Source organism: Cibotium barometz, chromosome 7 (assembly GCF_041138505.1).
Source record: "Cibotium barometz isolate CiBa-2024 chromosome 7, ASM4113850v1, whole genome shotgun sequence".
In the NCBI taxonomy this organism is placed as follows: Eukaryota; Viridiplantae; Streptophyta; class Polypodiopsida; order Cyatheales; family Cibotiaceae; genus Cibotium; species Cibotium barometz.
Window position 1 is genome coordinate 15,338,897 of NC_141052.1, and position 27,913 is coordinate 15,366,809.

The 27,913-nt window shown below is 45.6% G+C and overlaps 1 protein-coding gene across 1 annotated transcript in view; it reads left to right on the plus strand.

The window, feature by feature from the left end:
* Window positions 1-224: 224 nt before the first annotated feature.
* LOC147636734 (U-box domain-containing protein 44-like) overlaps window positions 225-27,913 on the plus strand; it is a 32,376-nt gene continuing 4,687 nt past the window's right edge. The window contains exons 1-2 of the mRNA XM_086800234.1: window positions 225-1,334; window positions 1,484-1,784. Coding sequence (XP_086656360.1) covers window positions 675-1,334; window positions 1,484-1,784 — 961 coding nt within the window. The 5' untranslated portion in view covers window positions 225-674. The remainder of the gene's footprint in view (window positions 1,335-1,483; window positions 1,785-27,913) is intronic.

Genomic DNA, 27,913 nt, shown 5'->3' on the forward strand with positions numbered 1-27,913 from the left:
CCTTATTGAGTAAGAACTCTTTACCCATTTATAGGCATTTCGGCCATCTAATACACCCAGAAACTTAAGGGGTACACCTAAAATAAGGACCCTTTACCCACCGTGAAGAATCAACCTTGGGTCAACCTTGGGTTGGAGTACAAACTCTAAAGGGCTACACCTAACAAGTTGGGAACTTGGGAGTGGGCACACAAATGTAACCTTAATTCATGTTTAAAAGTTCATTTGACTTAATCTCTTAACACTAAACTTTCCGCGTCTAGCCGGGCCTCATGTAGGATCTTGTCATCATCGTGCTCCCATCTCTGTAGATGAGGGTTTCTCTTCATCGTTTCAGATAAGCTATGGAGCGGCGTTGGAGATTCTGTTGCAGAGACGATTTGCTCACAGAGAGGTCAGTTTTCAAAGTATGGATTATATCAAACCTAGTGTACTAGAATCGTGCTTTTGCTGCTATGGACCTTTGAACAGTGGCTACATCACAGTTTCTTCTGCAATGGAACCCTAATTAAGCTGTTAAGTCAAGCTTTGCGGGGGAAAATTTTAGCCAGATTACAGAAGGTGTTTTTTTAAAAGCCAAACTGTGGATTACTGTGGTTATCTAAACTGTGGATCAGCAGTTGACATCATAGAAAGGAAATCTTTTAGCCAGACTGTACAGAGCTGTTGAGAGAATGCATACCAAGGGTCAGTCCCTGCCAATCGAACAGACGGTGGGAGATTTAGATATTATCTTTGTGAAGACTAAGCTTCAAGAGGATGTTACAATGGACCATACTTTTCCTGTTGCTTCAGAGTTTGAAGCATATGCTTCATATCAGAATGTTAAGCAAGCCCTTGTTTCATCCGGAATGGCTCTGGAGGAGCCTTTTTGGACCTTTTATTGTCCATTGTCAGGCAAGATCATGAAGGATCCTGTGATGACGAGTTGTAACAGCATCTATGATAGAGATGAAATTATCAAACGGTTTCAGCAAGCGCGCTTGATGGATCACGTGCTGGAGGATCCTTTAACCAAACAGATGCTTTTTGATGACACTCTGACACCAGTCAGGAGCCTCCAACAAACCATCAGGGAATGGAGAGAAAGAAACAGCATGGCCTACATCATTATGGCGAAGGAGACACTTTCACTTTCAGATGATGCACAGAGCTTGGAAGTCCTCAAGAAGCTCTTGAGCATATGTAAGGAGATGTCGATGGTCAAAGATTGGATAGCATTTGAAGGCTTATTGCCTCAAATTGTGAAATGCCTAAAGACTAGAAGTGTGGATGTCAAGAAAAGCACATTCATGCTGTTAAGACTGCTAATAACAGATCACGACAAGAACAAGGTAAGTATCGCTGCTTGGATGCTGCTGGATGCAATCTCTTCTCTTGTTCCTTTGTTTTTTGATGTTCTGTCACCATCTGATTTATCAGAGCAGCTGCCTAGTGTCTACCTCAAGCATGCAAACGATGTTTTTATTGGTTTCTTTTATAGGAAACTGCATCTGTGGGTGAATGTATCGAGCTGGCTACTGGCAGCTTGCTGCGGGAACCACCACTTCTGGAAGCAGCAGAGTTTTTGGAAGAATTGGCAAAGTGCCGGTATGGTTGCACCCAGATAGCCCAGCAGCAGAGGGTTATAGTGGCTCTTGTGACATGTGTGACAACTGTGAAAGATGCTGCTGTTAAGCAAATTGTCAAATCCATTCTTACACTACTCTTAGGAACAGATGAAATGGTGATACAGATGGCACAAGCTAATTGGTGCTCTCCGCTCCTCACATGTCTGGATACAGGTGAACTCTGGTCTCCCTCAGCTTAATTTCTAATGAAACAAGCGAGAGATTCACAAGGTAATAGATTTCAAGAAAGGTTTTTGCGGAGTCCTTCAGGTCATCAGTATCATAGCGAAACCAGCCCAATCACTTTAGCTCGTTAGTGCCTATGCCTATATTTACATGAGGTTGAGAGAGAAAGAATGTAAAGTATCAGCTGCAGGGTTACTCTTGTCCTCCTTATTTGTTTCCCCTATCTTCTAACTGCATCTCAATTCAGCTTATCTGCTTTGTTTTGCATATATGGGTATATCATCTGTTTGCAATCAAATTAAGGTCTTTTTTCCTGTCTTAGCTGTTTTTGATTGTGTCTGTGACACACGTCTACATAATGCTTAGTGCATGTTGAAGTTTATTTGATGTTCTCCATAAGCAAGGTGTTTTAAAGGTCTTATCCACTTCCTTGCGGATAGCTATGTCAACCAATCCTTCAGCCCAAGTCTACTGGATAACAGCGAAGAAGAAGGTTTCGAGGAGATAGGGACTAAAATTTTGGTGTGTTTGAGAGAGAGAGAGAGAGACGCAGTAATGTCTACAAAAGACCCGAAGGGCCTATGAGACCATGAATTTTACAATGTTACCATACGTATATATACAGTGCCATGGAAAAACTAAAAAAAAGTGCATTAAAACTGAAGACTGAAACATGACTCTATAAGTCTCTTGATGGCATATGTGGCTATGGTGAGGGCATGTCATGTCGTCGGAGAATCTCATGGATCTGTCTCTGTGTGGTGGAGATCCTCAGTGCTTTTGGCTGGAGGCGCTTGGCATGTAGGATGGAGTAGGTCTGCCCACTTAGGATCCCTATGGGACATGAATATGGACTTTGTGTACGGCTGGTTTGTGTACGGCTGGTTTGAGCTGATGTGGATGCAGCGGTGTCGGCATGGGTGGCTGACGTGGATGCTTGTACCGTGAAGAAATCAGTGTTGGATCTGCAGGCAACGTCTTTCATGGGCTGGCCTTGTCTCTCAGCATGTCCTCTCAATATTCCATCCCTATGTCATTTGAGCTCTATCAAGTACATCCGGAGACATCTATTGTCCTCATATTGGCCTGAACCCCGCCTGGAAGAGGTAGTGAAATGTCCTCGGTATCTCATAATATGCTGGGGCATGTCACATGCACTCTGCACTCAGTGCATGGTGACAAGATGGCCCATCATCAGAAGTGCAACAGTTGTACAGTTTTAGAACCCAATAGGATGATAATTGTCGTACGCCGTGACCCCATTGTACATCCTCAGTCCAGGATAAGTCAGGCACGAGCTACGTAGGTCATTCCTCAGCCTTAGTGGGCTAGTCAGTTAGTCAAGTCCCTTAACCCACTTTGAGAGAATCATTCATGCATGTAGAGTCAGTAGAAGCCTTAGGGTTTGCATCAGAAAGCACTCTACATCCTGCATAATATGCATTCATATGCCTGTGCATCATTTAGAACATCCCCGAAGCCTTAGGGAATTTACTGGGATTTATTTGGTATTTTTTCCATATTTATTAGTATTTATTTAGCATTATTTGCATTATTGGGCATTTATAAATATAAAACTTTATTAAATGACCAACCTCCAGTTAGTATAAATAGGCTTGCATAGAGCCTATTTTCTCATTCAGTCTTCATTGTGCTAAGAGCTCTCCTCCTCAGCCCTAGGAGCACCCCTTGCTTTCAGCCCTAGACTAATCCAGCCCTTGGAGCCCATAAGCTTGCTTCTCCAGCCCCTTGAGAAACCCTAGCTTCAGTCAGCCCTAGGCGCCTGCCTTCAGCATCCATTCAGCCCTGATTCAGCATCAATTCAGGCCCAGATTCAGCATCCAAATCAGCCCAGTTCAACGCCAGCAAACAGTACAACAGTCTTGCGTTTTTGATCAGCCGTACAGCAGCTTCTCTGCGTTTTCTGTCCAGCCGTACAGCAGCAGTCTGCAGCCTCTGTTTCTCATGCGTTTCAGTCCAACAGCATCTCTACAGGATTGCGTTTCTGTCCACAGCAGTTTCCAGCCCTAAAGATTCAGTCTACAGCAGTTTCCAGCCCTGAATCTGCTGTTTGCATCAGTGTCCAGCCTTCTGTGCATCATCCATACATGCAGCAGTCATCTAGTGAAGGTAACACAGCATTCGTAAGTGTTTTCAGCATTCTAACATAGTGTAGAACAGTCCACCTTCTTCTTCTCTCAGCCTCAGGTGTGCAGCCCTTCCTCATGCCCTTGGGAAGAGTGCATAGGCTCGAGATCAAGTCATCGAGGTGTTTCTACAGCAGTGTACAGATCAGCCACTCTCCGATCCTCCGAGATCTTGCGTTTGGCTTATCTACAGTCCACAGTCATTCTCTCTAAAGAAATAAAGCAAATACTATCTCGTTATCGGGATAGGGGGCCCTTCAGTGGGTAATTCGGGACCCAATCTGGTGTACAGTTCTCATATCTCTCTCTCTCATCTCTTTAAAGTTTGAAGTATTAAAGTGGATTGCTAAACTCACGAAACTTAGGATACAGAAGACGGTGTGAGCATTTGTGTGACAGGATCTCCCAATACAAAGACTTCCGCTGCATATCATAGGGCATGTGAACATATAGTAGGCCTCATCCTCTACCTCCCCTATGGTGTATATTTGCAAATCTTGCATATCCCCCCCCCCCCCCCTCCCCCTGGTGGGGTGTTCTTGGCTCTCTTAAGTCTTCTATAGGAGGTGGTGGGAGGATACCTTGAGCCGACCAATCGGGATGCGCATAGCATACGACATGTGGATCGGCATGTACCTCAGGATATCAACAAATCCTTCCCTGGTGAGTCTCAAAAAATGCTCTTTGTAGAACTCACGTTTCGTCCCTATCTTTGATGATGACACCCAAAGACGCATGTGTAGGGTGAGTAGATCCAATTGGATGATTTGGTTGATCACTTGTCGCGAGAGGTTGAGGCTTGAAAGTCTAGGTTGTACTGAAATGGGGGGAGATGATCTATTTGCAATCCATGTGCATGAAACCATTCAACTACCTCTGAGTACTGTACGTGCTTTGGTAAGGGTGGCAGCTGTCTTCTCCTGCAGATGGAGGGCAATCTGGACTGTCTCTTCCGCTCCCTCTCCCTCACGATAGAATTGCATAGAAGACTCTACTTGTCACATGCGGAAGCTCTGGGAGTCTTCTTTCAGCCCTAAACACCATCTTGGAACATGCTTGATGCAAAATGCATACAGGAGAGAGAGAGAGAGAGAGCTGAGTATTTAGTATATTCATATAGTACAAAAAGTAGGTACATGTCTTGCAGCCATAGGCTGCCCCTTCAAAGGGTAGAAAATACATAGTCTAGTCCTAAATCTATGACCTAGTCCATGGAGGACTAAATGAATGAAACGTTGAGCAACACATACCTTAAATAGGCCTTGGGAATTTCCTAGTGAACTAGCCGACCTGCTGTCGGCCAGGTCCTGGACAAAATCATGCTAATTTGATGTAGCCGACATGTCTCTTTTCCCATTCATGGGTTGGCCAACAGCCTCCTTTGTCCTCTACTAGTCCTTCCCTGCCCACACCAGCAACATATGCTCCAAAATTTGGTTCTGTTCTGGTTCTTTATGTTGTTGCCCTTAAAGGATTAGCCCTAGATTCAGCCTGCACATGTCTTGCACATGACATCCCCCTTTGCTAAACTTGATGACAGGATTCCAAATTCTATTCTTGGATGATTCTCATCATCCCATTATCTAATCTTGGAGTCTTAAACCTGTCATCCTTCCCTTCTTGGCAACCTTTTCATTGAAAACCTCGCCCGATCTCAAAATCCACTCCAATTCTGATGAAGGTCTATGCATCTGTTCCATCTTGTCCCTTTTTCCTTCATGCCGTGTCCTTGAACACTTTCTATGGTCTTCTTTTCCTGAGTATTGAGTCTGGCACTCTCACTCCACCCCTTGGAGCATCATCTTTCCTTGGAACCGTTGCCTGAAAGCCTTTCTTGGTGTGCCCCAAGTGGCACCTGACTCATAGGACTGCCATTCACCTTGGGTCTTGTGGAACACCACCAACCAACCTCTTGGGATGTTGGAACTTCTTCCATGTCTTGTGTTCCTTTCCTTGGGCCTCGTACCTTTGCACTTTTCTTATACCTTGGACTTGTGCATCTTCATTTGGGATTGAATCAGTGTTTAGCCTTGTTGAGCTTGATGTTGAAACAATATTGGCTGGTGCCCACACCACCAAAATGTCATGTGCAAGATTTGCCATGGACATTCTCTGAGGCTAGTCCTGAAGGGCAACAGATAAAGAAAGGAACTCAAGAATCAGTTAGAACAAGGTTTTGGAGCATGAAGTGCAATTTTGGCCAGTGTTGGACTAAGAGAAGGACATGGAAGGACCTGTCGGCTGCATAGGATGCTGTCGGCTGCATGGAGAACAGGCAAATCAGCGTTTATGATATTTATGTCCAGTCGGCTGGCCGACCAGCAGTCGGCCAGCACTCTTTTTGTCCAAGAGGCCTATAGGACTGTTTTGGGTGTTTCCACCTTTTCATGGACGGCAGTCGATGGCTGCAGATTTAGAGGTACCTTTTTGTACCATATGAATATACTGAATTTCCAGCTATCTCTCTTTCTCTCTACTCTCCCTTCTGTCTGCCTTTTTGCATCAGCATGTTCTAAGTAGTGTTTAGGGCTGAAAGAAGCATCTCAGAGCTTCCCGCTATGGCGAGCTTCGGCGACGAGAGAGAACTAGAACCATGGGACCAGAGTGCACCAGGCAGCCCAGCTAGGGCACCAGGCTTGAGTGTCACAGACATGTTCCAGCAGATGATGCGAGCAATCGCAGACCAGACAGCCAAGTTGGATGAGCAGAAGGCGCGGATCTTGGCTCTGGAGGAGCGTTCTCGCTCTCCAGCGTCTCCTCCTCCCTCTCCTTCCGTATCCCAGATACCAGATCCTCGTCATAGGGACCCTCTCGTGGGGTCACAACCGCAACCAAGCTCCTTGCTTGAGTTGCAGATGCGTGCATTGGAGATTCGACAACGAGAAGACGACGCCATGCGACGCGTGGAACACGAGCGTTACCTCAGAGCTTTGGACGCCAGATTGACACCGGCGGCGCCCTCGAATCATTTTCCCGAGAAAATGAATTTCAGTAAGTATAATGGTAAACTCGACCCCACAACTCTTTATTCATGGTTACATCAATTTGAAGCTTACTTTGCCGCAGTTAGGAAAACAGATACTGACAAAGTGATCTTAGCTAGTTGGTTCTTGGAAGGTGAGGCCATTCCTTGGTGGACTCAGTGGGCTCATGCCCACACCAGAGCAGGTATGGCAGCTTATGGGTGGGACGAATTCGTCCGCGATCTTAAGTAGCGGTTTCTACCGCCCCACTACCTTGAGCGACTCGAAGACGAGTTCAGGGGAGCGTGTCAGAACGCGCAACCAGTCCTTCAGTTTGCCAATAAAATTTCGACCTTGTGTCTGCAATTAGGCTTATCTGATACGGACAAGAAAGGGCAGTTTTTGTATGGCCTGGACACGCAAATCCAATGGGAGGTGCATATGTTTAGGCCAGCCATCTTTGAGGACGCACTCTCGCTTGCGCAGAGAAATGAAACACAATGGTGGCAAGCCCAAGACTTCCCAGCCGGCTTCTCCCAGGGCTAACACCTCGAGGGGCAAAAGCCAGAACCGGACGGGGTCTTCCCCAGGACAGAGCTCGGGAGCCTTGAATGGGAGAGAAATAGGGTTAGGTTTCATGTGGGAGACATACACAGAGAGAAGGAGATGAGAGAGAGACATATGTGGAGATAAGTCAACTCATGAGAATATGAGTGTGACTCCCCTATCACACATGTATATTGCACTAGTACACATAGTGCACTTAGTACATTAAAAGTACTAAGTGTACTATGTACTATAACTTATGGGCTTGTACACACTACAAGGGTGGGCATAATGCCTTTACCCCAACAACCTCCCACTTAAAGGCAAAGTGCCCTTAAATGAAGGAAAAGAAAAAATCAGCATGTACATGATAATATACAAGGCCATATCAAGGCTGAAACTGGCCTCATCCAATGCCCATCAAGTGTCTGCAATGAGCAAACCGCTCCGGAGGCAAACTCTTTGTCAACAGATCAGCCGGGTTGTCATCCGTATGAATCTTAACAAGCTGAATTTGCTTGTTCTCTATCACCTCTCTGATGAAGTGATACTTCACATCCACATGCTTCGTCTTTGCATGAAAGACAGGGTTCTTTGCCAACTGGATGGCACTCTGACTGTCACAATGCAACAATGGAATATCCCCTGTATAACCCAAATCAACCACTGACCGAGATAGCCATAATGCCTCCTTGCAAGCCTCTGTGGCTGCAATATACTCGGCCTCTGTAGTAGATAAGGCAGTGCACTTCTGCATCCTGGATATCCATGACACAGCACCTCCCGTGAATGTAAACACATAACCGGTAGTAGACTTCCGGTTATCTGGATGACCGGCATAATCCGAATCCGTGTAACCATGCACTAATGCATCCTGTTTGCCAAAGCATATGCACATATCCTGTGTGCCCTTCAGGTATCTCATGACACCTTTCACTGCTTCCCAATGCTTCTTGCCAGGTTTGGCCATGTATCTAGAAACCACTCCCACTGCAAATGCAATGTCCGGCCTAGTAGCAACCATGGCATACACGAGACTGCCACAAGCTGAAGCATACGGAATCTTGGCCATATCAGCCCTATCACTATCCGACTGTGGGCTGTCCATTGCACTGAGTTTCACATATGGAGGCAAAGGAGTACTAGTCTTCTTCCCCCCATCCATATTGAACCTCTGCAAAACTTTGCCAATGTATTCCTTCTGAGACAAATACAACACATGCTGATTTCTGTCCCGAAGTATCCGCATACCCAAGATGTGATTTGCATCACCCAAATCCTTCATATCAAAGGTTTGATGCAGCCTCTTCTTCAAGGCATCCATCTCTTTACGAGATTTCCCGGCAATCAACATATCATCAACATACAAGATGAGGATCAATAGACTGCCATCCAAGTGTGGTCATTTTGACCACTGGAGAGAAGATCTCATCAAAGTCCACACCATATTCCTGCTTGAAGCCCTTAGCCACTAACCTGGCTTTGTATCTTGGCTTTGCACATGGTGCAACTTTAAGCCTGTAAACCCACTTGCATGGCAAAACCTTCTTGCCTGCAGGCAAATGCACCAACTTCCATGTTCCATTTTTGTGCAGAGAATCCATCTCTGACTTCATGGCACGCTCCCAAAGAGCCTTGTCTGCCCTCTGTAAAGCCTCCTTATAACAAGAGGGCTCCCCACAGTCAGTGAGCATCAAGTAGTCAACCCCTGGAACAAACCTGTCAGGGGCTCTGGAGGGTCTTGTGGACCTCCGTACCCAATGACCATCATTTGCAGGTTGCTGTCCAGCCTGCATATCACCTATTGGTGGCTCCTGTTCCATGCCATAAGGCTGAAAGATCATGCCCGGTATCTCCTCTAACTGTGGGATATCCATAGGGATATCTTCTGCCATCTCTGGTTGTCCATTTGGACCATTTTCAGCACCATTTAAGGGCTGGTTTTGCTGCTGTAATGGCTGATTTACAGCCCTTGGTTGTTGTCCATGATGTCCATCATCATCAAAGATGACTCTGCGAGGCTCCTGTTGCCTTGCAGGCTCCTTATACATGCATGTTTCATCAAAAATCACATCATTGCTGCGTATAATCTTTTTATTCACTGGATCCCAAAGTCTATACCCCATTTCACCTCTGTCACCATATCCTAGGAATATGCATTTGTGAGACTTAGGATCAAGTTTGGTGCGCATTTCCCTGCGTATGTGCACGTACGCAACACAACCAAACACTCTCGAGTGCTTGTAGGACGGAGGCTTCCCTGTCCATACTTCCTCTGGCACTTTCCCACCAAGCCTCGTGTTAGGTGACCTGTTTATAAGATGAATGGCTATCATAACAGCTTCAGCCCAAAAACCACGAGGTAATGCAGCATGTGACAACATAGAACGGACCTTCTCCTGAATGGTCCTGTTCATCCTCTCTGCTGTCCCGTTTTGTGGAGGATCATAAGGAGTAGAGAGCTCCCTCTTGATGCCTTTAGCTTCACAAAAGTCCTCAAACTGTTTGGACATATACTCTCCACCATTGTCGAAACGCAAAGCCTTCAGTGTTTTGCCAGTTTGGTTCTCAACAAGAGCAACAAACTTCTGAAACACTGAGAATGTATCACTCTTCAAACGAAGAGGATAAACCCACACCTTGCGTGTGGCATCATCAATAAAAGACACAAAATATTTTGCCCCTCCCAAAGAAAGCTGAGGCATCTCACATACATCTGTATGCGCAAGCTCTAACTGAGCATCTTTCTGTCCAAGAGCTTTCTTGTGGGGGCACTGGAGTTGCCTGCCATATATACAATGCTCACAAAACTGAAAACTTGAGAACTTTAGAGAAGGCAAGTAACCAAAACGAGACAATTGCTCCATTCCTTTGACACTCATGTGTCCCAACCGGTATGCCACATAGAGATTTCTGGCAGCTCGGTTGCATTTACATTAGCATGGTGACAAACACCTGCATGCATGAAGTAAAGAGTGTCCACCTTAGAGCCTCTGGCAACAACCAGTGAGCCCTTACTAATCTTCCACTTTCCACGACCAAATGTGGTAACATAATCAGCATCATCAAGCTGTCTAGTAGAAAGCAGGTTCTTCTTGATCTCAGGCACATGCCTGACATCATGGAGCATAAGCTGTGAGCCATCTGAAAACACAAGCCTCACATCACCTCTGCCAAGAATCTGGCATGCATGGTTGTCACCCAAATAAACGACTCCTTCATTGCCAGCAGTATACCTGACAAACAAGTCTCTGCAACCTGTGACATGAAAGGAGGCACCTGAATCAATGATCCATGAGTGCATACCATGACCATCTCCTGTAAGAAGTGAATGGGCATCAAGTGAAGACGTGAATAGGACTTCATCCTCACTGTCACTTGCATGTGACACATTGACTTCTTCAATCTTGACTCCACTTTTGCCCTTTGGCTTTGCATCTTTGGCTTCATCTTTGTCTTTGTCTTTTCCTTTGCCCTTTTCCTTTTGATCATTCTTCCATTTGTAGCATTGCTTTTTGAAGTGTCCCTTCTTGCCACAATAATGGCATTCCAAGTCCTTTTTGGAGCGAGACTTGCTCCTTCCCCGTTCTTGGCTTTTTCCCCTTTGCTGGGATCTCCCACGTGCATTCATTGCATTGGACTTTCCAACGGAATTGTTCTTCCTGTTCATCTCTTCTTGAAGAAGAGCACCCTCCACATCTGCATATGACAGCATAGCATTTGAATTGCTAGTGGCTGTCCTGAATGTGTCCCAACTCTCTGGCAAAGTGCATAAGAGAAAGGTGGCTTTGAACTCATCGTCCATTGCCAACTTTTGATTGATTACCTGGCTGACAACACCATTAAACTCATTTAGATGGGCTGTCATAGACGCCCCTTCCTTCATTTGAAGACCTATGAGTTTCTTCAACCAATACACTTTGCTTGAGGCACTTTGCTGGGCATACAAGTCCTGCAATCTTTGCCACATTCCCCAAGCTGTCTTCTCTTCACGAATGTTGAAAAGTAAAGTGTCTGACACAGACAACATGATAGTAGATCTTGCCAGCTCATCCATATCTTCCCATTCTTCAGCAGTAAGAGAAGAGGGCATTACACCCCTTTCTTTGATGGGCTTGTGCTACTTCTTCTGGAGCAACACATTATAGCACTGGGTTTGCCAAATGTCATAATTATGTGAGCCTTTAAGCTTCTTGATGTAAAGCAATGAAGAGCTCTCACCTGTGGTTGCCATAGCAATGTGCAACCTGTCACAGTCAATGCCTGACTCCCTTCAAGATGTGCAAACACTGCACCAAAGCACACAAAGTGCTCACAGCTGTTCTCCCAAAGTTTATCTCCCATTGCGGAAGCACGAATGCAACTCTACTCCCACTGAATGTGATGAAATCACCAAAATCTGGTTGCTGCAGATTTAGGACAGCACCTTAAATGTGCTCTGTTGCCCTTCCAAAGTAGTGTACAACAGTACCAAGTGCTCACCAATGATGTACCAAATCTGTACCGGCAAGTACAGCAGCTGAAATCGAGCCTTTTCCTCACTCAAATCAGTGTACAGCCATGCCAAAACTTGCACAAAGTTGTACCAAATCTGTACCAGCAAGTACAGCAGCAATAAATGCTCTCCTGGCTGTCCAAATGAGTGAAAATCAGACTTTTACAGTCCCGACCACTGCATACAACAGTCCCGAACAGAAATTGGGCAAAAGCCCCTTGACTGCAAGCTGATTTCTGAGGATTCAAGGCATAAAAGTCTTGCCTGCTGCTTTGCCAAGCTCAACAAGCATAAAATCTTGAAAAGCCCCTTGATTTAAGATCAATTTCTGATCATACGTGGTACATTAACGCACATGAAGGCATCCAGAGTCTTCATAGTGCTTCCTCCTGGCCACATATACAACCAGTACATAAAAGCCCCTTGATTTACAGGCACATTGAGTGCTTGACAGGCATCAACACATTGCCCGAAGCATCAAATGCGAGTGCTTGCATGCAAATCGACCCAATCGGCACAAAAGCCCTTTGATCTGCACTGCAATTTGCTGCAATTTTGCCCGAATATGCGATTTCTCACATCATACAGCATGTATGAATGCCCAATTGCACAATTACATCAGGGCATAGAGTTTGTGCGTGACTTTATGGTTGCCCCTCTTGTAGGAGCAGACATAATTTTGGGTATCCAGTGGTTTCACAAGTTTCTTCCTGATGTCAAGTGGGACAAGCACACGTTCCAGATTGATCGGAATGTGTCAAACACCCCGGTGACCATTAAGTGTGAGCCAGGTATTCCAAACTTTTCGCTCATAAGTCACTTGCAGGCTAAGCGAGCAGTCAGGAAAGGCGCACAGTGTGCGATGATTTACATCCAGACAGCCCAGACGGTGGCCAGTGCTTCCGAGAAGTACTCGGTTCTCCATGAAAAGTTCCAGAAGATTTTTCTTCGGGACAGTCTCCCTCCCCAGCTCCCCCCGTCCAGACCGGAGGATCACAAGATTGACCTCCTCCCAGGCTCGGAACCCCCGAGCAAGTTTCCGTATCGCCTTTCTAAGGCAATGGAATCGGAGTTGGACCGCCAACTCCAAGAATTGTTGCAAGCTGGCTTCATCCGCCCCAGCGTGTCGCCATTTGCAGCACCGATCTTGTTTGTCAAGAAGAAAGATGGGTCTTCTCGGTTGTGTGTCGATTATCGTGCACTCAACAAGCTGACTATCAAGAGCAGATTCCCGATGCCTTGAATTGACTATATTCTCGAGAGGCTGAATGGAGCTAAGGTGTTCTCCAAACTGGATTTAAAGAGTGGGTACCACCAGGTACGGATTGTAGAGGGGGACATCCCCAAGACAGCCTTCCGTACAGAACGGGCCCACTATGAATTTGTGGTCATGCCATTTGGTTTGACGAACGCCCCAGCTACATTTAACCGCATGATGATGCGTGTTTTTCGGGAGTTGATTGGAGAGTGTGTGTTCATATTTTTGGACGACATACTCATATTTTCAGCTACAGTTGAGCAGCATGACATTGATGTGGAGAAAGTCCTTAAGTTGCTGGAAAGCAACGAGCTCTACGTCAATGAAAAGAAGTCAGAATTTTATCTGTTCCAGGTACATTACTTGGGATATATAATTAGTGCTGAAGGCATTCGACTTGATCCGGCTAAAGTGGCCGAGATTGTTAACTGGGAAGTACCTCAGACCGCTTATGACATTAGATCATTTGTGGGTATATGCCAGGCATATTTCACCCACATTGACAAGTTTTCTGATCTCTCGGCAGACCTCACCGATCTGTTAAAGGGAGTGAAAACTAGAAGGCAAAAGATTCGAATGACTCCACGAGCGTTGGAGGCATTCCAGAACCTCAAGGTGGCTTTGTCAGAAGCGCCTTGTTTAGCCCTTGCCTCGTGGGACGAACCATTTGAAGTGATCACCGATGCGAGTAACATCGCAATTGGAGGTGTATTGCAACAGAATGGTCATCCAGTAGCTTACATGTCTCGTAAGTTACTGCCCGCCGAAAAGAACTACTTAGTCTATGATCGTGAACTCCTAGCAGTTATACAGGCCTTGAAACATTTCCTGTATGGTCGTGACTTCGAGGTTCGCACTGACCATCAGGCATTGCGCTGGATTCAGACGATGCCAAGTGCACAATGGAGTGATCGACAACACCGCTGGAGTCAGATATTCCAGCAGTTCGGTGGTATGATTGAGTACCTTCCAGGAAAGGCCAATCCAGTGGCCAATGCTTTGAGCAGGAAGGGACAAGTATCTATGATTCAGACCACTAGACTTGACCTTGTTGGTACAGGACTAGAAGACATGAAGCACACGTACGTGGATTTCGAGGAATTCGGTACTCAGTGGGAACAGGCATTGGATGCCACAGGACCATGCCATTTTTTGATACGCGATGGTTGGCTTTTCTACAAAGGCCGACTATGTGTCATGAAGTCATTCCGGGCAGCTCTTCTCCATGATGCCCATGACGCCATTACAGGTGGTCATAGGGGCATGAATTCGACTCTGGAGAAATTAGAACGGCAATACTATTGGCCAAAGATGAGGCGTGAGGTGTTTACATATGTACAACGCTGTGACATTTGTCAAAAGGTGAAAGCTCCTCGTGGAAAGAAGATAGGGTTGTTACAGCCTTTGCCAATTCCTGAGGGTCCTTTCCAGGACATTTCGATGGACTTTGTCACAAATCTGCCTCCCAGTCCGAGTAAGCGTAATACACAGTGCTTAACTATTGTTGATAGGTTTAGCAAATTTGTTATGCTTATTCCTTGCAGGGCCAATGTGACCGCCGAGGATGTTGCCCAGTTATTCATTCGGCATTGGTACCCGATTGGCGGGATTCCTAGGACCATAGTGTCAGACCGAGATGCCAAGTTTACCAGCCATGGAAGGGCTGTGGGACAGCCCTAGGGCAAAGATAAGGCTATTTTCAGGAGCATACAGCCTTTAAATGGCTGTAGGGCATGTATGGGGCAGCCCATACAGGCTGCCCAGCCTTGGGATTGTGGACAAAAGTTGTGTCCAGCCAATCAGAAGCAGGCGCATCACTTTCAGCCTGTTAGGAAAAAAAGGCAGTATTTTTTGGGATTTAATTCAGCATTTATTGCTGAATTTTCACCAATCGTGGGACATAGCCTGTTTTTTAGCTGGCCGACTGCTCCTGAGGAGGAGTATAAATAGTGGAGGCCATAATCCCATCATTCATCTCAGTTTTCACCAAGTGCTCAAGCCAATCAAGGGCCAGTCAAGCCAAGGAGATTGCCAAGCAAAGGGGTGGACTTCTGAAGGTCAAGGGCAGGATTTTCCAGCCAAGAGAAAAGGTCAAGTTTTCTTTATTTGTTTTCAGATTTACATCATTCTAATAAAGCATATACACCATCCGTGGTGGGGGCCCTACAGAGGGTAATTGGGGCCCTACAAAGATCAAGACACGGGCGATGGTTTCATCCATGTGTGATGCAGTAAGTGTGGGTGGAACATGGACATCAACAATATCTTAGAACCAGCCTGAAGCTCTGATACCAATGTCACATGTAGAAGTTCTGAGAGTCTTCTTTCAGCCCTAAACACCATCCTAGAACATGCTTGATGCAAAGCGCATACAGAAGATAGAGAGAAGAGAGGGAGATAGCTGAATATTGAGTATACTCATATAGTACAAAAAGGTAGTACATGTCTTGCAGCCAGAGGCTGCCACTTTAAAAGTTCCAAAATACGTGGTCTAGCCCTTAATCTATGACCCAATCCATGGAGGACTGAATGAATAAAACGCTGAGCAACACATGCCTTAAATAGGCCTTGGGAATTTCCTAGTGAATTGGCTGACCGACTGTGGGCTAGGTCCTGGACAAAATCATGCTAATTTGCTGCAGCTGACAGGTCTCTTTTCCCATTCATGTGTTGGCCGACAGCCTCCTTTGTCCTCCACTAGTCCTTTCCTGCCCACATCAGCAACATAACCTCCAAAATTTGGCTCTAATTTGGTTCTTTATCTTGTTGCCCTTCAAGGATTAGCCCTGGGTTCAGCCTGCACATGTCTTGCACACGTGACATGACACTGTTGCCAACCGAGGGAGATCTTACTAACATTTGCAAAAGGACCGTAGGGTTTGAGAGACCAAAAGATGTACTATGTGTTATGTACCTGGACACTAATCTACAGATTAGGGAACTAATCCAGCGGGGTAAGGGGGCCCCGGGATTAGGGATTAGCAAGTTGATACTTGGCTAGGGCTTCCTGCACAATCCCATATGCCTGTGTCTAACTCCGGCGTCCCATACCACCAAAGCTTGCCCGTAGGCCTTCGATGTGACATGTGGGGGATTGACCGTCGTAAACACAACCTTAGGCTAACTAAACTTAACTTATTGATGCTTAAGGGCATTAAATGCTGGCCCAACACTAGATGCTTGCCGACTGTTATCTCTGCTGAAAAATGTTTGTTATATGCTATATTCAGGCTGCCGATTGGTCCTATGAGATGTGGATGATGCTAAGCATCAACACGAAGGCATACCCTTATGAAAGGGCTATCTTATGGGCTGGCCCATATGCAAATGCTTTCTCATAATGCTTTTCTAATGCAATACCTAATCTAGGGCTGACATTACATGCTTCTGTATGATGAATTCTCCAAGTGGGTTAAGAGGATTGACACATGCAGACTCTCTAAGGTTGAGAAAGACCTACATAGCTTGTGCCTAACATGTCCCGGATTGTGGATCACAATGGGGCCATGACATACGATAAAAGATCTCTTGAAAAGGTAATTATACTATCGTACAAATGATGTAACATATTATATTAAATGTTTAGCCAGTGTGTCACATAGCACCTCAGTGTAGGGTGCATGTGACATTCCCTTTTGCTTAGCTTGGCAGTGGATTCATGGCTTCCAAGTAGTCCTACAACATCTGCCGGGTACTTCTTGAAGAATTCTTCATCTAGCCATATAGCTTCATGAGTGCCTAGGTCCTTGAATTTTGTGTAGAATTGTCTTTGTGTGTGATTAGAACTGTGCTTCCATTTGTGGATGAGAATCAGCTCGAGCTCGACTCCATGACTTTGGCTTCATCACCCATTTCAGGCTGTTGCTCATCTGAGACCATGTGCAATGTTGATTCAATATAGGGCTTCAACCAAGAAACATGGAAGACGTTAAGCATAGTCTAATTGTCTAGTAGCTTTAGCTTCATGGAGACATCATTGATCTTTTGGATGATTGGAAAAGGTCCAAAGCTTCGAAAAACGAGAGCTTGGGACAATTGCTTCAATCTTTTGTTCATGATCCAGGGATACAACCAATCCCCTTCTTTGTAGTTGAGATCTCTTCTAGACTTGTTGCCTTGCCTAGTGTATGCTTCTTGAGCTTTGGCGTGGCGCTCCTTTACTGACTCAATGATGTTTTTGTGGTCTTGTTGGCCTCCAAGGAAGGCGACACCATCCTCGTAAGATAAGATAAGAAAGGAGTCCAACCGATACTAGATGAGAGAGTATCATTCATTATTGCTTGTAACAAAGGAAGATAATACTCCCACTTCGACTATTACGATATGAGAATATCAAATGCCTGTTGATTATACAGTTCTGTTTGGCCATCTATCTATGGATAGAAGGCGTTGGACAACTCTAACTTGGTCCCAAAGTTGCCGAATAATGCTCTTCAAATATGTGAATTAAACTTGGGATCCTTGTCAGATGTAATTGTACTTTGCAAACCACATGTGGGATACCAAAGGTGAAGAAACAAGCAAGCATGTCTTTTGTTGTGGCCGTTTGCTTGCATGGAATGAGCATACAAAACTTATTGAATTAGTCTCTTCGTGCATTGTGTGTTCCTTGATCCAAATGTTGCTGGAAGGGGTCCTACAAAGTCGATGCTGATATCCTGGAAAGGTCCTTTTGGAACTAGCAAAGGCTGTAGCAACCCTATCTGCTTTGTATGAGGAACCTTAACCTTTTGGCCAATAAAATGAATGCTTGAACTTCTCCAATGTACTGTTGATACCGCGATAACCTCCATGAAGAGAGTCATGGGCATTGTGAAGAAGTGCCTATCGCTTTTCCCTTAGTATGCATAGTCTTTCTTGTAAAACAACCAGCCATCTTGGATGGTCTTTTGACTAAAGGGCCAATCTATACTGAGTCCCGAATTCCAAAGAATCCTCATGTTGTACCTTCATAGTGTCTAAATTCTTTCCTTGTATTTTGAGCACAGTGGACTCCTGGAGAGTCTGAATGACACCTTTGGGACTTAGAGCATCGACAATGAGGTTATTTTTTGTTACATGCACTCTGCACTTAGTGCATGGTGACAAACTGGCTCATCATCAGCAGTGCAACATTTGTACATTATTAGAACCCAGTAGGATGATATTTGTCGTACGCTGTTGTTGGGGTAAAGGCATTATGCCCACCCTTATAGTGTGTACAAGCCCATAAGTTTTATAGTACATAGTACACTTAGTACTTTTAATGTACTAAGTGCACTATGTGCACTAGAGCAAATATACATGTGTGATAGGGGAGTCACACACTCATACTTTGTGAGTTGACTTATCCCCACACGTCTCTCTCTCTCTCTCTCCCTTCTTCTCTGTGTGTGTCTCCCACATGAAACCCTAACTGTTTCAGCTGAGCTTCTCTAGCTCCCTTCAACTGGTATCAGAGCTAGCACGAAGGCAAGGTGGGCATTTCTCTCCAACTACTCAAAGCGACATCGGCTGTGTGGGTGTTTCTACTACTGCTCTGTGGGGGGAAGAAGGGCACATTGTACTACTGTGTAGGCTGGCAAACAAGGTCATATGGCTTCGTTTGTAGTGTCTATGGACCGGTAGTTTTGAGGAGTTTCGTGCGGAGCTGGAGGAGTCGGGTGCCGTGCGGGAGAGGCTCCGTTCCATCGTCGCCGACCTTGATAGCGCAACTCGCCTCATGCAGGCTCAGCTCCTCCTCATTAACCATTCGCCCGGTCCGGCCTCCAACATCGACGGAGTTAGTGGGGAGACAACCATTGCCGCCCGACTCGCTGGGGCAGCGCTCGCAGCAGGTGAGGCGCCTATAGCGAAGCTCCGCCAGCCTACAGTTCCGTCCTCGACGCCGCCAGCTTGCAGTTCCATCCCCAACACTGCCAGCCTGTAGTTCCATCCCCGTCTCGTCGCAACCAGCCTGCAGTTCCGTCTATCGTCATCACCAGCTCCCCGCTACAGAAAACCTCCGCCTGCCCGTAGAACTTGAAATACGACGCTCCCCCCTTTTCTGCAACAGAAATCAAAAATTTCAGAGGTATTTGCTTCAATTTTGGGATTTGCATGTCCATTATCATCAATTGAGCAGGTACAGGTCCTAATGGCTCAGATTTGAGCACAATTGGCAACATTGGGTGACATTGGTCACATTCCGGGTCAATTGGCAAGAAATTGGGTGTTAACATTTGGGGCTTTTGATGTAATTGTGCCATTGGGCATTCATACATGCTGTATCATGTGAGCAATCTCACATTCGGGGCTAAATTGCAGGAAATTGGAGTGCAAATCAAAGGGCTTTTGTGCCAATTGGGTTGATTTGCATGCAGGCACTGGCATTTGATGCTTTGGGCAATGTGTTGATGCCTGTCAAGCACTCAATGTGCCAGTAAATCAAGGGGCTTTTATGTATTGGATGTATATGTGGCCAGGGGAAGCATTGTGAAGACTCTGGATGCCTTTCATGTGCATTAATGTACCATTCATGATCAAAAATTGATCTTGAATCAAGGGGCTTTTCTAGATTTTGTGCTTGTTGAGCTTGGCAAAGCAGCAGGAAAGACTTTTATGCCTTGAACCCTCAGTAATCCACTTGCAGTCAAGGGGCTTTTGCCCAATTTCTGTCCGGGACTGTTGTATGCAGTGGTGGGGACTGTCAAGGTCTGATTTTCACTCATTTGGACAGCCAGGAGAGCATTTATTGCTACTGTACTTGCTGGTACAGATTTGGTACAACTTTGTACAAGTTTTGGCATGTCTGTACATTGATTTGAGTGAGGAAAAGGCTCATTTTCAGTTGCTGTACTTGCCGGTACAGATTTGGTACATCATTGGTGAGCACTTAGTACTGTTGTACAGTATTTTGGAAGCGGAACAGAGCACATCTAAGGTGCTGTCATAAATCTGCAGCAACCAGATTTTGGTGATTTTATCACATTCAGTGGGAGGAGATTTGCATTCGTGCTTCCGCAGTGGGAGATAAACTTTGGGAGAACAACTGTGAGCACTTTGTGTGCTTTGGTGCAGTGTTTGCACATCTTGCAGGGAGTCAGGCATTGACTGTGTCAAAGGTTGCATATTGCTGAGAGCTCTTCATTGCTTCACATCAAGAAGCTTGAAGGCTCACATAATTATGACATTTGGCAAACCCAGTGCTATAATGTGTTGCTCCAGAAGAAGTAGCACAAGCCCATCAAAGAAAGGGGTGTAATGCCCTCTTCTCTTACTGCTGAAGAATGGGAAGATATGGATGAGCTGGCAAGATCTACTATCATGTTGTCTGTGTTGTCAGACACTTTACTTTTCAGCATTCGTGAAGAGAAGACAGCTTGGGGAATGTGGCAAAGATTGCAGGACTTGTATGCCTAGCAAAGTGCCTCAAGTAAAGTGTATTGGTTGAAGAAACTCATAGGTCTTCAAATGAAGGAAGGGGCGTCTATGACAGCCCATCTAAATGAGTTTAATGGTGTTGTCAGCCAGGTAATCAATCAAAAGTTGGCAATGGACGATGAGTTCAAAGCCACCTTTCTCTTATGCACTTTGCCAGAGAGTTGGGACACATTCAGGACAGCCACTAGCAATTCAAATGCTATGCTGTCATATGCAGATATGGAGGGTGCTCTTCTTCAAGAAGAGATGAACATGAAGAACAATTCCGTTGGAAAGTCCAATGCAATGAATGCACGTGGGAGATCCCAGCAAAGGGGAAAAAGCCAAGAACGGGGAAGGAGCAAGTCCCGCTCCAAAAAGGACTTGGAATGCCATTATTGTGGCAAGAAGGGACACTTCAAAAAGCAATGCTACAAATGGAAGAATGATCAAAAGAAAAAGGGCAAAGGAAAAGACAAAGACAAAGATGAAGCCAAAGATGCAAAGCCAAAGGGCAAAAGTGGAGTCAAGATTGAAGAAGTCAATGTGTCACATGCAGGTGACAGTGAGGATGAAGTCCTATTCACGTCTTCACTTGATGCCCATTCACTTCTTACAGGAGATGGTCATGGTATGCACTCATGGATCATTGATTCAGGTGCCTCCTTTCATGTCACAGGTTGCAGAGACTTGTTTGTCAGGTATACTGCTGGCAATGAAGGAGTAGTTTATTTGGGTGACAACCATGCATGCCAGATTCTTGGCAGAGGTGATGTGAGGCTTGTGTTTTCAGATGGCTCACAGCTTATGCTCCATGATGTCAGGCATGTGCCTGAGATCAAGAAGAACCTGCTTTCTAGTGGACAGCTTGATGATGCTGATTATGTTACCACATTTGGTCGTGGAAAGTGGAAGATTAGTAAGGGCTCACTGGTTGTTGCCAGAGGCTCTAAGGTGGACACTCTTTACTTCATGCATGCAGGTGTTTGTCACCATGCTAATGTAAATGCAACCGAGCTACCGGAAATCTCTATGTGGCATAGCCGGTTGGGACACATGAGTGTCAAAGGAATGGAGCAATTGTCTCGTTTTGGTTACTTGCCTTCTCTAAAGTTCTCAAGTTTTCAGTTTTGTGAGCATTGTATATATGGCAGGCAACTCCAGTGCCCCCACAAGAAAGCTCTTGGACAGAAAGATGCTTAGTTAGAGCTTGTGTATACAGATGTATGTGAGATGCCTCAGCTTTCTTTGGGAGGGGCAAAATATTTTGTCTTTTATTGATGATGCCACACGCAAGGTGTGGGTTTATCCTCTTCGTTTGAAGAGTGATACATTCTCAGTGTTTGAGAAGTTTGTTGCTCATGTTGAGAATCAAACTGGCAAAACACTGAAGGCTTTGCGTTCCGACAATGGTGGAGAGTATATGTCCAAACAGTTTCAAAACTTTTGTGATGCTAAAGGCATCAAGAGGGAGCTCTCTGCTCCTTATGATCCTGCACAAAACGGGACAGCAGAGAGGATGAACAGGACCATTCAGGAGAAGGTCCGTTCTATGTTGTCACATGCTGCGTTACCTCATGGTTTTTGGGCTGAAGCTGTTATGACAGCCGTTCATGTTATAAACAAGTCACCTAACACGAGGCTTGGTGGGAAAGTGCCAGAGGAAGTATGGACAGGGAAGCCTCCGTCCTACAAGCACTTGAGAGTGTTTGGTTGCGTTGCGTACGTGCACATACGCAGGGAAATACGCACCAAACTTGATCCTAAGTCTCACAAATGCATATTCCTAGGATATGGTGACAGAGGTGAAATGGGGTATAGACTTTAAGATCCAGTGAATAGAAAGATTATACGCAGCAATGATGTCATTTTTTATGAAACATGCATGTATAAGGAGTCTGCAAGGCAACAGGAGCCTGGCAGAGTCATCTTTGATGATGATGGACATCATGGACAACAACCAAGGGCTGTAAATCAGCCATTACAGCAACAAAACCAGCCCTTAAATGGTGCTGAAAATGGTCCAAATGGACAGCCAGAGATGGCAGAAGATATCCCTATGGATATCCCACAGTTAGAGGAGATACCGGGCATGATCTTTCAACCTTATGGCATGGAGCAGGAGCCACCAATAGGTGATATGCAGGCAGGACAGCAACCTGCAAATGATGATCATTGGGTACGGAGGTCCACAAGACCCTCCAGACCCCCTGACAGGTTTGTTCCAGGGGTTGACTACTTGATGCTCACTGACTGTGGGGAGCCCTCTTGTTATAAGGATGCTTTACAGAGGGCAGACAAGTCTCTTTGGGAGCTCTACACAAAAATGGAACATGGAAGTTGGTGCATTTGCCTACAGGCAAGAAGGTTTTGCTATGCAAGTGGCTTTACAGGCTCAAAGTTGCACCTGATGCAAAGCCAAGATACAAAGCCAGGTTAGTGGCTTAGGGCTTCAAGCAGGAATATGGTGTGGACTTTGATAAAATCTTCTCTCCAGTGGTCAAAATGACCACACTTAGAGCTGTATTAGCTTTGGTTGCTCATGATGATCTGGATTTGATTCAGATGGATGTGAAGACTGCTTTTCTTCACGGTGATCTCCATGAGGAGATATATATGCAACAGCCAGAGGGTTATGCAGTGAATGGAAAGGAGAAGCTTGTATGCAAGCTGAAAAAGAGTCTTTATGGGCTCAAACAGGCACTAAGGGAATGGTATCATAAATTTGATACATTCATGAAATCCCAGGATTTCAGGAGGAGTGACATAGATCACTGCTTATACACCAAGAAAGCTTTGGATGGCAGTCTATTGATCCTCATCTTGTATGTTGATGATATGTTGATTGCCGGGAAATCTCGTAAAGAGATGGATGCCTTGAAGAAGAGGCTGCATCAAACCTTTGATATGAAGGATTTGGGTGATGCAAATCACATTTTGGGTATGCGGATACTTCGGGACAGAAATCAGCATGTGTTGTATTTGTCTTAGAAGGAATACATTGGCAAAGTTTTGCAGAGGTTCAATATGGAAGGGGGGAAGAAGACTAGTACTCCTTTGTCTCCATATGTGAAACTCAGTGCTATGGACAGCCCACAGTCGGATAGTGACAGGGCTGATATGGCCAAGATTCCGTATGCTTCAGCTTGTGGCAGTCTCATGTATGCCATGGTTGCTACCAGGCCGGACATTGCATTTGCAGTGGGAGTGGTTACTAGATACATGGCCAACCCTGGCAAGAAGCATTGGGAAGCAGTGAAAGGTGTCATGAGATACCTGAAGGGCACACAGGATATGTGCATGTGCTTTGGCAAACACGATGCATTAGTGCATGGTTACACGGATTCGGATTATGCCGGTCATCCAGATAACCGGAAGTCTACTACCGGTTATGTGTTCACATTCACAGGAGGTGCTGTGTCATGGATATCCAGGATGCAGAAGTGCACTGCCTTATCTACTACAGAGGCCGAGTATATTGCAGCCACAGAGGCTTGCAAGGAGGCATTATGGCTATCTCGGTTAGTGGTTGATTTGGGTTATACAGGGGATATTCCATTGTTGCATTGTGACAGTCAGAGTGCCATCCAGTTGGCAAAGAACCCTGTCTTTCATGCAAAGACGAAGCATGTGGATGTGAAGTATCACTTCATCAGAGAGGTGATAGAGAACAAGCTGATTCAGCTTGTCAAGATTCATACGGATGACAACCCGGCTGATCTGTTGACAAAGAGTTTGCCTCCAGAGTGGTTTGCTCAGTGCAGACACTTGATGGGCATTGGATGAGGCCAGTTTCAGCCTTGATATGGCCTTGTATATTATTATGTACATGCTGATTTTTTCTTTTCCTTCACTTAAGGGCTTATTGCCTTTAAGTGGGAGGTTGTTGGGATAAAGGCATTATGCCCACCCTTATAGTGTGTACAAGCCCATAAGTTTTATAGTACATAGTACACTTAGTACTTTTAATGTACTAAGGGCACTATGTGCACTAGAGCAAATATACATGTGTGATAGGGGAGTCGCACACTCATACTTTGTGAGTTGACTTATCCCCACACGTCTCTCTCTCTCTTTCTCCCTTCTTCTCTGTGTGTGTCTCCCACATGAAACCCTAACTCTTTCAGTTGAGCTTCTTTAGCTCCCTTCACGCCGTGACCCCATTGTACATCCTCAGTCCAGGATAAGTCAGGCACGAGCTACGTAGGTCAAGTCCCTTAACCCACTTGAAGAGAATTATTCATGCATGTAGAGTGGGTAGAAGCCTTGGGGTTTGCATCAGAAAGCACTCTGCATCTTGCATAATATGCATTCCTATGCCTGTGTATCATTTAGAACATCCCATAAACCTTAGGGAATTTACTAGGATTTATCTGGTATTTTTTCCATATTTTATGGTATTTATTTAGCATTCAATGTCATTTATAAATATAAACTTTATTAAATAAATGACGAGCCAACTTGACCAGCCCCTAGTTAGTATAAATAGGCTTTGCATAGGGCTTAGTTCAGCATTCAGTCTTCAGTGTACTAAGAGCTTTCCTCCTCAGCCCTAGGAGTACCCTTGCCTTCAGCCTAGATTGAACTCTTGCTCCTTGGTAGTTGGTGTCTTCTTGCAGCCCTTCTTGAAGCCCATCTAGTAGCCCTAGGTGCAGCATCAGACCCCTTCAGCCAGCAGCCAACAGTCCTTTTAACGCAGCAGTTCACCTCTTCAATCCCATGCAGACCTAGGCACAGCATACAGTCCATAGGCGCCTGCAGTCAGCACTCTTGCAGGCCTCAGATCAGCATCAACCTCTGCGTTTGTGCATACAGCATAGCCAGCAGGTACACAGACCAGTACAGCCCTGCGTTTGCAGATATCCAGCCTTGTAAACTTGCGTTTCAGTCATACAACAGGTGTAGATCTGCGTTACAGCCCTACAGACCTGCGTTTGCAGATTCCCAGCAGTTTCAGCCTTGATTCATCAGTCTACATCAGTATCCAGCATTCAGTGCCTCATCCAGGCACACACCAGTCATCTGGTAAAGGTATTCTATCATTCATAAGCATTTACAGCATTCTAACATAGCTTAGAACAGTCCACCGCCTTCTTTTCTTAGCCTCAGGTGTGCAGCCCTTCCTCATGCCCTTGGGAAGAGTGCATAGGCTCGAGATCAGTTCATTGAGGTGTTTCTACAGCCGTGTACAGATCAGCTAGGCTTCCGATCCTCCGAGATCTTGCGTTTGGCTTATCTACAGTACACAGTTATTCTCTCTAAAGTAATAAAGCAAATACTATCTCATTATCGGGATAGGGGGCCTTTCAGTGGGTAATTTGGGACCCAATCTGGTGTACAGTTCTCATATATATCTCTCTCATTCTTTTAAGTTTGAAGTATTAAAGTGGATTGCTAAACTCACGAAACTTAGGATACAGAAGACAGTGTGAGCATTTGTGTGACAGGATCTTCCAATACAAAGACTTGCGCTGCATATCACATTGGTATCAGATTCAGATTGTCCACACACACCGTATCCTAGCGTGGGGGCATCCTTGGATGGTTAGATTGCGTTCCGGCACGACCACCGACTTCAGCATCATGTCTATAGAGGAGAGTTCTTATCAACCGGAAGACGTCTTCCCCGAAGGAGACGATGTTCTTCCGCCTACAGTAGACACGATAGCTTTTCTGAGAGTTCAGAACCGAGCGTCTCCAACTCTTGGAGGCAGCAACACGTCCTACTGCGCCTCTAGCAGCACCCAACTACATCTCTCTCTTCTTTCAGATGGAACAACAAAGGAGAGAGGATGAGGCCCGAAGGAAAGAAGAAAAAGCAGAAAGACGGGACTATGAGGAAGCCCAACGCAGGATCGACGAAGACCGACGTTAGGCTGAACTCGCCGCGCGGTAACACCAACGTGAGCTTGATCGAGAACATATGTTACTCGAGCACCAACGGAAAAAGGAGGCCATACACTTGAGGTATCAGCAGCTCTCCTTAGTCTCCCCAGTCATAGGTGTCACCAGCCCGCAGTCCGCAGCAGCATCAACCACCGTCATTCGCAGTCAACCAAACTTCAGTAAGTATGATGGTAAGTGTGATGATTCATCAGTTAATCAATTTATTCATCAGTTTAATGCTCATTTTCCATTAGCTAGGATCACAGACCCACAAGATAAAGTCCACTTAGCGGCTCTCCATCTCACTGGTGAGGTAGTCACTTGGTGGCAGCATTGGTCTAGTATTCATACAGACCAAGCCACAGGTGTCACAGCCTTTGACTGGGACATCTTTGTCTATGACCTGAAGACCAGATTTCTCTCGCCCCAGTACATGACTGGTTTGAAAGATGAGTTCTATGGACTCAGACAGAACGGATCCCCAGCGCTTCAGTTTTCCGGAAAGGTTATTACTTTAGCACAGCAGTTAGGGCTATCTGTACAGGCCAAGATGGAGCAATTCATTCGTGGATTGGATTCTAACATTCGGTTCACAGTTCGTAACTTCGAACCCAGTACATATGACCGGGCTTTGACTCTCGCTCAAAATAAAGAAATGAAGATGAACGGAGGCAAGCCCAAGCAGTCATCACAGTCGAGTAGCAAACCCCAACAGGGGAAGGGTAATTCGTCTTCTAAAGACACTAAGGCAGACACCAGTCCTAGCTCTAGTTCAGGGTGTAAGGAGTCCAAGCCTAAGAAGACCCCTGAGGAAAAGGCTCAAGCAGGCATCACTAGAGGCTATCTTCCTCCAGAGGAGCAAAGACAATATCAGTCAGAAAACCGATGTTTTTTTTTGTCATTCCCTTGGGCATGGTAAGAAGGATTGTCCAAAAAGGCAAGCGGAGCAAGCCTCCAAAGAGCCTTCTGCCACAGTTGCCGCAGTATCCCCCGCTCCTCCAGACTCGCCTGCTACCACCAATGCGGTTCAGATCTTACCTTCTATGCATTCCATGCCATCCGTGGTACTTGATGCTAAGCAGGAGGGTTGCCAAAGGGCCGACAGTTTATAATGCTTTTTGACATGGGTAGTTCTGAGGACACCATCTCTCCCCAGTTGGCTATCAACATGAGCTAAACCTAATGCTCTATCATTTGGAAGTAGACGGGTTCACTCCTGGTCTCCGCACCCACATATCTCAACAGGCACAATAGTTTCCTTTTCAAGTTCAAAAGGCCTCATTCCAGCGAGATTTCATTGTCTCTCCTCTTTTGGGATGTGACATGATCTTAGGAATCCAGTGGTTTCATCAGTATAAGCCTATTCCCAATTGGGGGCAGGACACCTTTATTATCGCTAAAGGTTTTCTTGAGCCTATCATGATTCGGGGAGATAGGAGCAA